This window comes from Plutella xylostella, chromosome 9, assembly GCF_932276165.1.
Source record: "Plutella xylostella chromosome 9, ilPluXylo3.1, whole genome shotgun sequence".
Lineage (NCBI taxonomy): Eukaryota > Metazoa > Arthropoda > Insecta > Lepidoptera > Plutellidae > Plutella > Plutella xylostella.
In genome coordinates this window covers 4,237,313-4,251,840 of record NC_063989.1, presented here as the reverse complement: position 1 = coordinate 4,251,840, position 14,528 = coordinate 4,237,313, and the positions used below count along the sequence as shown (strand labels likewise).

Sequence of the window (14,528 nt, the reverse complement as noted above, 5' to 3'; positions counted from 1 at the left end):
GTCCCTTATGCACATTTTTGTTATCATGATATTAGACGCCGACTCAGCCCCCGAACCGCCGCACCGAGTATCCAATGGAACGAGCTCTGATACAGGTAATTATTTTAATTGGATTTACCTTCTTGTAAGATCATCGTTCTAATTTATCTCGTAAGAACGGCGTTTTTCGAGGAAATTACACAATTTAAACTGTAAACATTAGATAAACGTGCTCAAGAGAAATGAGTCGTCTTCTCGGAAGTGCTTTCTTACCAAAATTTGCTTAGTTTACATTCGTGGGAGTTAACAAACTCGCAATTACGTGGTACCTATAATATCTGTGCGAATAAAAAGCAACAATGGCCTTTGTTCAAAACAACCTCTCTCTTAAACTTACTCTAGTGGCCATCGCGACCGAACGTGGACTCGGAAACAAATTAAAAACCTAAATATTCATAATCGAGGTCATTATAAAGCAATCGAGATGTTATTTTGTGTTTTAAAATACTTAAGCTCACTCATACGTAATGATTGGTTGGATCAAGATTCGCGTCATCCATTCCGATTGTATCTACAGCGCCGAAACTTGTCGGTTCGGTTTTTTTATTTCAATGTAAATACTGCCTTTGAGGCCTCCGATTCACTAAGCCGTGTTCTGTAAAACAATTTGTTCGCGCGCTATTTTCATATATCGACAAGTGCTCTCGAATATCATCATAGTACAACAAAATTTTATCACCAGATAAGATGATATCATTATCACCGCGGATTTAGTTGTTCGCGAACTGTTGACGCAAATTGTGAAGTGCCGAGTGGAAAGAAAATATAGAATATTTTAGATTATTAAAAAAGGTGTACAATATGACGAACAAAAGTGATCAACCGGTATTCGGAAGAAGAATTATTAAAAATGAAGATAACATTTACGAAGATGACGGATTCTTCAGCGATGTCCCGGCCACCGGTTCCCTGTCCAAGTCCCAAAGGGCACTGAACAAGTACATGAAAACTAATTTGTTGTATGAAAATGGGGAAGAATCAGACAGAAACAGTGACTACTTCTCTAAAGAAACAAGCCCGAATGAATCAGTCTCAAAATATGATTCGGAAAGTGTACTGAGTGATGAATCATTTGATAAAAAACAACCTTTCTTATCTATGAGCAACAGTGAATCTAGGAATTCTTCTTTCAGTCCCACTAATGATTTTACGGCAATACAAAAAAACACCGTTCAGGATGTTCAAACAATGAATGTTACTTCGAATAACGCAGATAAAGTTATCGATGTACATACCGATACTGATAAAATACATGCAACAAAAGATAATATTGATTTTATCATTGAAAAACATTCTGATAACTATACCACTCCCTCTAGTAATGGTGTAGCTGAACAAAATCTTAGTGATGACGTGAAAAACGCCGTTCGTAATAATGTACCAAGCATCTTGCAAGAAAAAACTGAAAACAGAAATTCACTAATTACAGAAAATAATAGATCCAAAACAAACCCGCATCTTGTGTCTACTAACATATCAGAGGCTCCCAAAAATAACAGCAACACGAGACGAAAACTAATATACCAATCATCTGATGACATGAACATTGTCAAACCCAAACAAATTGAGCAGAATGCTTCAGTCATCCTTCGAAAGAACTCAATCAAACCTCAAGCCATGGATAATCGGCACACTATCCACGAGTTTGATAATTGGGGGAACCGAACCACCATATATCCGGATGTATACGCTCCGCTACCGTACAGTAAGTAATTTTATTGTTCAACGTTTTTTAAAGTCTAAATAATATAGCACTCGTGCCACTATAAAGCTTTGGTTTTTGTCTCCGCCAATGTGAATTCACATTGTTTGTTTTTTTCGACATCGATAAATATAGACGATACATACTTATTATAGAGATTGTGTTTAAAATTCATGAGAACATGTTGACTTTTTTGTTAAAATAGAGATAGATAATTTAGATAATGATACGATGTTACTAAAACGACTGACCATTTTAGGCCGTAAGTAGCAATCCAACGTAATAGCCGTGACAATAATAAACAATAGAATAGATAAATCCAACAAGCGACCGGCGCGCGCGCAAGACCCGCGAAAGTGACGAAGTGTTTTGGCGGGAGATGTCGTCAAGTCGGTGGTGAAGAAAGTTATCGGCAATCTACCACCAGCCAGTGTCGCCGCCGCTAGTGCGAGCCCTGTGGAACACCGGTGTTGTTTACGTGAAGTGCTTTGTGCGTGAACCTGCTAGTGCCAAAATGGGGATCTTGAAACAAATTAAGAAGATGACTATTTACGGTTTGTTATCTGTTTTGATTACAGTTGATTTAGAATCAAAAGAGGCCTCGGTGTTGGAATTTGATATTTTAATTGATGAAATATTTTACATTAATATAGGTCATTGAAAATCGTTTGTGTATAATGGTAACCTCATTATGATACAACTGAATTCCTAATATCATTATTATGATCTACTTGTGATTAACATAAGTATTTTAACGACTTAAAGGTTAATTAACTATTTATCTGGATTTTATAAGATTTTTTTATAGAATAGTGACTAGGTATATAATAAAATGGCTATGTTAATCATTGATATTATGTATAATGATGTACGATAGCATTTTCGGTGAGTAGTTAATAATTTTGTGTTATTGACCTCTATTAATAAATTAAATTAATAATCATAACATAGCAGGATAGGAAGTTATTTGTCAATGCCCAGAAATATATTGCCCAATAATGCCCAAAATATATTGCTCAAAAAAAACTAAATAAAAACTATTAAATTACTATAGACTACTATACTATAATCAGATTAATTTATAAGTACACTCACGGGCAATGAAAAGGTTCCACTGAGAAAAGCACAAAATTACTTCTAAACGGAAAAGGCTATCTTAATGCCGTCTTCTGCAACATTGAAGTACATTTAACAGAGCATCAGGATATAACTAACTAAAATCGTTTATATTTTGTTCCAATTTAAAATTAAATCTTTGAAAAAAATGGGGTTGTTTGTTCTTGGGATTTTGTGAGTGGAACTTTTTCATTGCACGGCAGTGTATATAAGACTGCTATAGTAGAAAGATTATTTTCCCTTTTTACATTTAATATTTCCAGTTGATTGGTTTCGTTCGCTATGCCCAATGATCGAGAGGCAGATCATTATGAAACGCATCAGATAGTGGGTCGTAATAAGCACCTTGCCGGTTTCGCAATAGCACCAGCGAGGCACTTGAAAGTTAAATAATATCGTAATTCAATAACACTTGCTCAGTTCGTAAGAAAGGTTTTACTACTTTTGGCTCTATTTGACCTACTTTTATTGGATATGTGCTAGGTATTTACAGTAAAATACGATTATTTATAAAGATGTTAACTCATAACTTGGGTCATAAGGGAAATGAGACTTTCTGGATTTCCATGTCTACCCCTTTAACTCTCTAAGCATTTGTAAAATAAATGTTGTAATGTTATTAAGATGTTTTTAGTCATGGTTACCTATATGTGTATGCATTTAAAAATATCTATAGAATCGAAATAGAACCCGAAACAATAGAATTGGGTCACAAGCGTGACTCTATGTTTCAAAGTACCTAAATAAACAAAATGTTCTAGTACAATAATCGGGTAATAATACCGAATGCGATCATTTTAATCACAATAACATGCTCGTCGTTCTCGTCGCATGTCGGGCATTGTTCGTTAGTGATATGTGCTATTATCATTATTGATTTCACGAAGAATTTCTACTTAGTTTTCTGTTTTTCCTATTTTCTCATTGCGATTTTCAGATGTTTTGCTCTAATATCATGGACCGATAATGTTTATAATTTGCGGTGACTAATTATACTGTGTCCATATTTTTATTAGTTTTTTGACACTCGAAATCCCATACATATTTGATGACTGCAAACGAAAACCAACTTTACTTACCAGACATAAGGGGACGTCAAAAATACAATAATATAGTGGAAGCTCTATAGATAATTTATGAACTTGTGATCACATCTATTAAGTTTGTCTATTCTATTCTAATTATTTTACTCATTTAACTCCAATTTACTCTAACAGTCTTTCGAAAACTAGTTTTTGTTATTTTCACATGATTTAACACAAGGCATGATGTGTTTGATATGGAGATATCTCTACATTCAAGTTTTACCTGTTTTTTTATCTACATACCAATGAAATGTCTACAGGCGCTACCTTAAAGTATACCTAATAATTATGGTCATAACATAACATTCGAATGGTCCATCGGCCCTGCGTATAGTGAAAGTGACAAGTTGTCGTTTTATGTTGCATCTAACAGTCAGTTACGTGACTGCATGGGTAGAGAACTAGAGAGTTGGCTCTTTCGGAAAGTCCACTGTTTTCCGAACACAATTTCACTTTAATTAATTGAAAAAATCTCAATTAAAACAACTGTTATTATAGTTCGAATTGCTGCAATGCGTACTTCCTCGGTGAGTCATGCAATCGGGTAAGTGGATACTAGTTCTTACCATGTTGTTTTCACCAAGAAGGAAATTGCCTCTCAGGAAAATAACTTAAGTTGCCGGTGAAATACGAAGGCTTTCGAAAGTTCACGTCGTGCGTTTTTCGCAGGAAACTAACATGTCAGGAGGGTTACTCTATACTGAAAAAAAGTAACGAACGAGACGCACGTTTAATACAACGAGATAAAGCTCTGAAACTTTGTAATTCGTCATATAGAGGGGCCCCCCAGACATACCTATTTCATAAGCGGTGTCGCCTAGCATGGTATGCCATCTGTACTTATCTATGAAAGTATGCGATTTTAAGATTGTAACCGCAATCCTCAATACGATGCGATTCATCAAAATGTGCTTTCTAGTAAAATTACCGTAGTAGATACAAATCTTCTAAACATTTGTGTTTACTTCATATAAAATATTTTTGCTACACAAGTACTTACAATGTAAAGGACTCATAGGAATGACATTCATAACAATAATTTCAAGTTAAGTAGAGAAACATTGCCACTATACTCAAGGGCGTACCCAGGATTTCAGCTAGGGGGGGCAGCTGCCCCCCCCTGCTCCTACCTGGGTAGGTACGCCTTTGACTATACTTACTTCCATTTCTACCAACAAAGCCATATGCAAACCACGCAAAAAGGCGCTCAACAGTACAATACAGAAAATGCCCATAACAATGAGGCTCGCCATACGCGTGCCTAGAATTACTATGACTACTCCCGCCGAGAAAGTGGCCCCGACTCGGAACCAACGGGGCCTAACCCTCAACCGATACAGTCACAGATACGCCCTTTCTACTCCGCGCTATTCACACAAAGGCGAATTCCTTAACGTACCACAACTAACGATGTATAAGATACGACAACGCATGATTCTATTGTCCATGGTTTAAGCAAGATTACTTTAAATAACTCGCGGTTATGTTGTTGTTGATATGTACTATAACTGGTTAGTCCAAAGTTACGTCGTTTAACGTAATCGGTGCGATAAAACAGTATAAAATATTACGTTGGCTGCTCAAAACAGCTCCTGGCATTTTTTACTTTCACTTGAAAAATATACGTTTTTTTATATTTAATTCTGCGCCTAATTAAAAACTTGGAAAGTCGGCATTATCCAAAATATTGCCTTTTTATCGAAGAACAACATTTAATTGCCCTGCTACTTCCTGTTTAATCGCATCGTAACTTTATAGATTTATTGATATGGATGTCACGACAGTTGAATCTTATGATGTTAATTAATTATCCACATGTTTAATTATACCTATAATTGTATACATAAGTGGTAGGTAATAAACTTGTTAGTGAAGCAACACAATAATTATTAAGTATACAGAGTGTAATGTATAGGAATGATTAAAAATATTAGACATATACAAAGATTTGTTAAAAACCATGATGAAAATACTAAATAAGAAATACATAAGATGCGATTCAAATCGGTTTTTTATTTTAAACCTTATTCTTCAGCTCCTGCTTCACCTATTAACTCTCTTCAGGAGTTTCTTTCGCCATTTCTTCTCATGCATTTATGAATGGTGACTGACATTACCGTACCGTACACCCAAATCCGAAAGACCAGGCTCCACTGCTGCGTTGCGACGTTGCAGCATCGTCTTTACCATACATTTTATAACCGTTTTTTTGCGACGACGCAACGCGATAAAACGCACCAATGATGCCTCACTAAAGACAAAAACGTCAAATAAATTCCACATCAATTTCAACCCCCCCCTCCGCCCCGCAGAGTCCCCGCGCCGCTACGTAGAAGGCGACGTGAACATCCACTACCGCTGCCCGGTGCGGCGCGCGCCGCTGCCGCTGGTGCCCGAGCGGGAGCTGGCGAGGCAGCAGGCGGACCACATGAAGAGACTGTACCGGGAGCAGCGCCGCGCCAAGTATCTGCAGGTGAGGGTGCAACTACCCTGACTAGAGCAAGACGTGACAATAGTTCTCCGTCGCACTCGCTCTCGAGGCTGCACAATATGAGTGAGGGCGATGCAAAACTTTGCCTGTGACAAACAATAAAACTGGTCTAGGGTTATCGCGTGAAAGGAATAGCCTCCGCTATCATGCAGAAAGTATGAGTCCATTGTCCGTTGCAACCTAAACAATTGCCAACACCAAAATAAGTTTACTAGGGCAACAAATTATAGGGCTGAGCTGAACTTGTTCCAGGAAGCACCGCTTTTGCTTACAAATCAGTAATGTAGTCAGCACAATTAATTTTAATTAAGTACTTACCTAATTACTTGCCTATTTTATTGGCGAGCAAATGGTTTAATCCTAAATGGCCTAGAAGGCATTGGAAGACTATTACTGCACTCGCGTGCTTTCACGAGTAAGTATATTGATTGAAATACTTTGAAGAATTAGGAAACAAATTGTCTGTTGTCACAACGAGTTCACTGGGTCACACGCACGTTGGAGCGAACTTGACGAATGGCTTCAGAACCTTAATTAATGTAAATTATTCAAAATATTACAGTGAGGTAGTTACTGTAGTGTAAAGATCATTTAGTAATGGTATGACTTGAGTATTGAGTCTCAATCCGTTGTCAGCATCTTCCATACCGAATTTCATCGAAATCCGTTAAAAAATGTTTAGATACAGTAACCAACATTAATATTTTTTATAAACTTTCGCATTTTTAATAAAATATCACAAGGATGAACTGACTTAATAATAGGGCTATTTTTACCGTACAACACGCAAAAGCGGTTTAATTTTGTTTGATCGATATTTCGCAAAGCGCAATGCCCGATCGATAAATTGACAAATATGTAGTAGGTACGCAAATACATACTGTGAAGAAATGTGATTTCTTGTGATTGTGTATTACATTAGAAGCATACATTAATACCTTGGTATGTATGTAACGAAATGAAGAACGGTTGGTTAATCCATTCCTCTATACATATTTATCAATACTTACCGGAAATTACACCGAAAATCCGAAAGTGATTTGGACTAAAGATAGATACATAATTTGTACGTATGCTGGATTTTTATTTTTAATAGAAAGAACGCACGTTATGCTTATGAGTGTGAGTCACTGGGCTATCATCATTGATTACATTTTGATTATCATCTCAGTTTGCATAAAATGCTTGTAAAGCAGCGTTTTCTATTAAAGATTCTATCGCGGCGTGCGTGCGAGAGAACTTGAACTTTCATAAACATGATATTTATTCAAGAATCAAGATAATTACAACTACTTTAGTATCAACTTGACCGTAGTTTATGTAGAAACTTTATGTGGTCGCGGTTTCTTTTACAAGTTGAGTGTCTAGTGTCTAACGTGTGGTTAAACGATGCAATGAACATGGATATTACTAGACTAATTTATAACTACTTATGTTAAAGATCTTAGTTCCGCTTTAACTCGTAACGTTAGGTATACTTCACCTAGGTAAGTATATTACTTATATATTTACTTACAGAAAGTTGTCCCCATTCCGTATCTATATACAGAAAAAAAAAACAAACATGTATTTTCACTGCATTAAAATGAGAGATCAAACCACAAAACGACTCTATACAAAAATACTCGTAACGTCTAGGTAAAGGTTGACTGTATCTACCTCGTTTCGTTAAAGCGGTCGGTCAGTTAAACGCTTGATAACCTTTTACTTTTCACAAAAAGTTTATTACGAAATCGTTCAAACACATGCATAACCACCTGCCAACAATACAACGGAAGTGTAGTTGGATAGAGGAGAGTAATGCTTACTATGACTGTATGTATTGTATGTTTGTATGTAAGTATGTGGGATTGTTTGTCGTGCGTTTGTTCCGCACGGAGAGGCCTCTACATTTCTAGTTTCACCACGTTTCGTGGCCATGGAGAAATTTATCTGATTGTCATTGGTATGTACAAATTGTGCATAGGTACTTTTCAACTCCCTTTCGTCTCAGTAGCAACAGAACAAATTTACCTAACTACTTTCCTATAGACTGTGCTTAGCGCTATTATCTATTGCATACTTGCTGCTTGGGTGAATTTGTTTATGTTTAGATTTAGATGTTTTGTTTACACCTCGTAGCGTGGGTCGCATGTTGCGTGGGAACCAAAACAAACCACGCTACTACCTTAGTTACTAGGTAAATTTGAAACTAAACAAGAAATTATTATAATATACCTACCTGGATTATGTTATATTACAGTAGAAATTCATATTTTTGTTCATCTGAACGTTTTGTTTGTATTTATAATACCCATACGTGTCGATGATGCAATAACTTCGGAATTCAATGTTCTACTCAACTTTAAACAGACCATCTTGGAACCGGCCCACTATCGGCCTTGACTTGTACATAAGTTATGTATTCGTGAATCCGTTAACCAACATCACTGTATTTTGTATACATGGGTGAGTCCACACGCTAGTATGGACTCTATTTTCTCTCTGCAAAGAGTGTAAAGTGACCGTGTGTTGATATGAAACGGTAATAGGTATCCGTTTCGAGCCGGCAATTGAGATATTTCTCAGTGTACAGTGGGCATTCTGTGCGGGTGATTACACGGATCATACCTCCACGTTGCATCGACCAGCGCGAAAAAACAACACTCGTTGACAGTTTTATATCTATGAGCAGTGACCGAACGTGCTCTCGTGTGGCGAACACATTACTACACCGGACGTAGTTTGACTATCGTGATTATTATAGTTTTACAACAGTTCGGGATCAAACGTTTCGTTTGAATTACCATGAAAACATGGTTCGTAACGCATCGTGTTTCTATACCGTTTTTGTTGTGATTTTATTTCCACCTTTTCACTTTCATTTACCTGCTAGTTCAGTTACATTTGTGTCACGTTATTTAGATATTCTTGGAATTTTCAGGATTTGGAGATAAATCCGTCAGACATAGATGCCTTTGATGCATCGATAAAGGTGATAGTTTGATGAAAAACTGACTGTGTGATATTTGGCGCGTCTAACTTGTGTTTGCTAAATTGAATTTGGCAAAAAAGAATTTCTTCTTCATCACCAGTTTCTCTACCGGCAGTATCAAATCGGCTGGATTCATTAAAAACAACATAAACAATACTTTTTAATCTCATATGTATGGCTTCTGCATGGTACTACAGTTTTTTACCAATCATCATCTTAACTTGTATTTATACGCTTATTACTGCCCTCCCCAAACCAATCTTCCTAACTCCAAACTCTTTCCAGGAGCTTCAAGACATGCAGAACAGGCGGCACCAGGACAACTTCACGCCTGCGCAGAAGAACATCCTGCCGCTGAACAGATACGACGAGGCGGACCGCACCGCCGCGCGCGCGCTCTACGCCTTCAACGGACAGACTCCGAGGGAACTCAGCTTCAAGAAGGGAGACTTCATCAATGTGAGGCGGCAGATCGATTCGAATTGGTACGAGGGAGAGCTGCACGGGAGGATTGGATTGTTCCCTTACAATTATGTGGAGGTAAGAGTACTTATATTTTATTTTCTCTTCACCTTTCGTATTTGACCGAGACCTCTTCTGCACCACATTTTCCTTTTCATCAGGTGCACTCTGCTTCTTATCTAAAATGCCTCAAACATATTATGTATATGGTATTTGAACAGTAAGGCCTCATTGGCCTGAAGAATCTACTACATGGCACTTATATCTATGATAACCAATTTTAACCGCTAACTATAACCCAAAACCCTCTCTTCCCAGATCCTAAAAGGCGACGTAGCGCAATCGGCCAAGAAGCCACCAGCACTAGAAGGCAAGGCGCGCGCCAAGTTCGACTTCACGGCTCAGACCAGCCTGGAGCTGCCTCTGAAGAAGGGCGAGGTGGTGGTGCTGACGAGGAGGATAGACCACAACTGGTGGGAGGGGCGGACGGGCAACAAGACTGGCATCTTCCCGGACAGCTATGTGCAAGTGCTGCAGGAGCCCAGTCAGAATAAACCTGGTGAGTGTCATATGCGTTTTGAAGGGGTCCGGATGAACATCACGTACAGGAAGCTTCATCAGTTTTGCGTGTGTAGTATGTCGGCAACTGATGATTCTGCTGAATTCAGGAGCTATATAGCTTCTAAACGTAAACATACGGGGCCTGCACGAGTTCTTTTATATACGTCAGGTACCTACACCCTGGCCAATCAGTGCCATCCTGTAAATAAATCTTAGTATAGCTAGCTCTTGTATTTGTCACCGACAAAATAAGAAGACCAACATAAATACCCTCCTCTCAATTCTCATCTCCTACATCTCTCAACTTCCAGACCCGCAACTAAACTCGGACAAGCCGCTGGCCTCGCCGGCGTCCCACGGGCAGGTGGCGGGCGCGGCGCGGCGCAGCATGGGCCCGCACAGTTACACGCCTCAGCTGAACAGCCCCGCGCTAGCCAACGCACCTCCCGCCACGCAGCCGCTACCAGGTAGATTGAGGACTGTAGCTGTAGACTTGACTTAGTGTTCTATGTCCCCTGGGTAAAGGGCATCCACACGTGAGTTTCCATCACAACCGGTCTTGAGGGTCCTGTTTACCATAGACTATACGTACACATCATAATTATTCATCACGTATGCACATAGCCCTTTATAAATCATATGTGGGCCATGGTGAATATGGTGATGATTTTGCATAATCTATACGCTCCGAAGGCGGGTAGGAGATACTTATCATTATCAGCGAATAATCATCCCGTGTAGGATATAGGCCTCACTAAAATAGAACCACAACATTACATATCTCGATCGTTGGTCCCTATATCTCAAGTAACCTACTATTCTTCACTGCCGACATTATATGTAGGTATAGAAAATTTTACCTACATCAATCTCCTATCGCCCCTTTTGGGTGTAGGCCTATTTTCGTTCCTTCTTGTTATCTTTCTGCAATTCTCCTCTCCATTAACCTCAAACCTCAACAATCCTCCCTCCATTCCAGGCTACACGGCGCGGCCGGCGCAGTCCGCGCTGACCCCGTCGGACCGCGGCTACGGCCCGCCGCCTGGCGTCGACCTCAACAACACCGAACCCCTCTATGTGGATACTAATGCCGAGGCTGTGCCGTAAGTACCAACTACCCTATCATAATCACCATGGGCATATGGCTGGCACATGAGACCTCTCATTTCGTTAACGGTCACCTCATGCAGGAATCCACCCTCACGACAGACTCAAATCTCTGCTGGAATAAAATCGTAAAATCCAAGTAAATCGACGAAACTTTAATCCTTCTTTACTTTCTCCCCAGATACCGCGCAATGTACAAGTACCGCCCTCAAAACCCGGACGAGTTAGAGCTTCGCGAGGGCGACACGGTGTACGTGCTGGAGCAGTGCGACGACGGCTGGTACGTGGGCTCCAGCCAGCGCAGCGGCCGGCTCGGCACCTTCCCCGGTAAGACATAAGGGTTGGATTAGCAAAGCTAATTTCACATGTCGCCACTTTCGAGTAGCCCCAGTTCTAATTGGCTGGTTTAGTCGCTATTTTTCTCCCCAATAATGTAATTGGTCAGAACCTGAAAAGCACACTCGATTGTACTGCCAAAGTTTCACTTGGTTTTCTTCCCCATTGGAGTGAGTGGTAGTTGGCGCCACTGGGCGGTGTATAGGCACCTTCCCCGGTGAGTGACGAGGGTAGTAGGTGGCGCCACTGGGCGGTGTGAGTGTATAGGTACAGGGAGGTGCTCATATTATTCATTAAAGGAGGACGGGGAAAAAATATGGAGCTAGTCCAAGGACCATGAGAAATAAGTAATGGCTTCCATAGTAATTACTGTAGTATATTGCAATACCTTTCTAATGATATAAAGTCGCATCGTTATTGGTATCAAGGACTATTATTATCCGGCCCTCCAATTCAATCTAGTTACAATTAGTTTACTTGTAGTAAATTCCAGTTGGTTGAACGCTGAGAACAGAGTTTTGTGACGCTCCTTGGGAGAGAGGCCTGAAATGGAGAGGAAAGATGTGCAGAAATTGACAATTACGGGCTGATGATGTTGTAGATGAATTACGGTCCTCCTTTATGATGGTATTACGAGACTAGCTCTTCATCCATTGGAATACTATCTCATTTCGTTTGTTATATCACCAGGAAACTACGTGGAACGCATCTGATAGCGCTCGCCGTCGCTGCTGCGGCGACTGCGGCTGCCGTCACTCTGCGCCGCGCGACGCAAGCGCTGACGACTGTGCCCCTTAACCGCATCGACACAAGGATTACTATCCCGTGACACGTGTAGGACTAGTTAATGTGTTTGCATGTAAAAAGTACACAAGGATCGCAGTTATAGAGGACTATTTATAAATGTGCCCAAAACACAGGAATTTAATCAATGCCTACGACTTTACAGTCAAATTGTAGATTGTAAATTTAAATATGGGCTTTTGTACTCTGTGTTTACTGACTCGTGTTTGCCCTTGAATTCTAATAAAGAAACGTTACCAAAGCACTAGGAAGAAATGTTATTCTCTCTATCTTTGTTTAGAATCTCACCCTAACTACATTGACATTAGTGACTAACATTCTATGGCAAATGTGTAAGATGTTTGAGAAATTACCGGTGTTCATATCATAGATACCTACATAGTCGATCCAAAGTTGCTTTAAGCGTCCCAAAGAATATCTTTATAGAATACGGTGTTGTATAATCATGTAAAAATATTAAAAATACTTATATATCTGTAAAGTTGTTTAGTTTAGTTATTTATTTATACTAGGAGTGATGTTTTGGGCTCGATCTTTTAAAGTTACATTTAAAAGATTGCAGCTGAGCACGAGAGTATTACTAATACATGTTACTAATATATTAGTAGAAAACTATCGGGTTTTATATCGGCAAAAGTCAAACTTTGAAATCTGATTTCTGAGAAATATATTATAAACTATACACCACCTGATATATTAAGACAAAGTTTAGACATTTTGTGCTACTCAATATAATAAATGAATATATGTAAAATTCCATTGGATGGAGTAATGAATTACCATTTTATACATAAGTATCTGCAGAAATATCTTCTTTACTGAAATATTCAGAGGAAATGAAATATGCATGAAATTAACTTGCTAACCTAATGTACGGTACGATCACAATATAATATTTTAAATGTATTGATGTCCCGCTTTTCCTCTATGATACCGACATGTGTCAGAGAGGAACAGGGTATTAAACTACTTCTAAAACTGTGTAGCTATATAGTAGGGCGAGTATAAAAGTAAGTCGGCTTAAAGAAAATTGACAATACATACTAGGTATATTATAATTGGCTAATTTAGCGTATTCTAAGATGATGTAATAAATAAATAATCATCAATGTTGTTATTGAGGGAAGATTTCATATTTCAGTAAGATGTTATTATGGCTTACATACTAATTTACTCCTATAAATAAATTATAAACTTTAGGTACCTCCCAACCAACTTAAAAATCATTGCATACCTAGTCAAGAATCTGAAAAACAGATGATAAAAGAACCATAGTCCTTATACGATTTATTAGTCACGATTCTAATGTCCTAAGAATCTGAGATGAATTTAATGCGAGCTATCCGCTTTTCCATAGCCTACCTAATATCATAACTGTGTGTCTAACTTCAATGTCTACAATATGCCTATCAATTTAAGTAAGTAAGTACTTGTTATGAAGATTTTTATACGACGTTTGTAACTTTTTATGTCAATTCCATTTAACATCTTCTCGCCCTATGTATGATTTGAAATGTATTCTACCCTACAGTTACATTGCCCTACCTTAAGCTTTTCATACAAATTAACCTATTGTTGTAATTTTGTTCATTTATTTTGTAAAGCACAAATGTTTTTTATTATATTATTTTTTTATTGTTGACACTTTAAAATCGATATAACATCTTAACTACCTACCTACTATTGTTCAAAATCATCACAAATAATAAAATAATCTTTATTTAATAATCTTGTTTTGTTTATTATTACCTACCTAAATGCTAAATACCTCAAATGAGTACAATTGTTATCGTAAGTAGGTATATCAGGAAGTCCACTTGCTAACTATAGAGAAGCGAAGGTTTATAAATC

The 14,528-nt window shown here is 38.4% G+C and overlaps 1 protein-coding gene across 17 annotated transcripts in view; it reads left to right on the top strand.

Moving 5' to 3' along the window:
* The window catches only part of LOC105393136, a 123,960-nt gene extending 109,555 nt beyond the window's left edge, over positions 1–14,405 (top strand). For 14 of the 17 annotated variants that reach the window (XM_048622895.1, XM_048622893.1, XM_048622894.1 and 11 more), the window contains 9 exons: positions 36–95; positions 6,255–6,415; positions 9,357–9,407; positions 9,693–9,947; positions 10,188–10,428; positions 10,742–10,897; positions 11,410–11,533; positions 11,719–11,864; positions 12,564–14,405. In XM_048622895.1, the coding sequence (XP_048478852.1) occupies positions 36–95; positions 6,255–6,415; positions 9,357–9,407; positions 9,693–9,947; positions 10,188–10,428; positions 10,742–10,897; positions 11,410–11,533; positions 11,719–11,864; positions 12,564–12,586 (1,217 nt within the window). In that variant the 3' untranslated portion in view covers positions 12,587–14,405. The remainder of the gene's footprint in view (positions 1–35; positions 96–6,254; positions 6,416–9,356; positions 9,408–9,692; positions 9,948–10,187; positions 10,429–10,741; positions 10,898–11,409; positions 11,534–11,718; positions 11,865–12,563) is intronic. The other 3 variants (XM_048622890.1, XM_048622902.1, XM_048622889.1) reach the window with 2 other exon arrangements.
* The last annotated feature ends 123 nt before the right edge of the window (positions 14,406–14,528 follow it).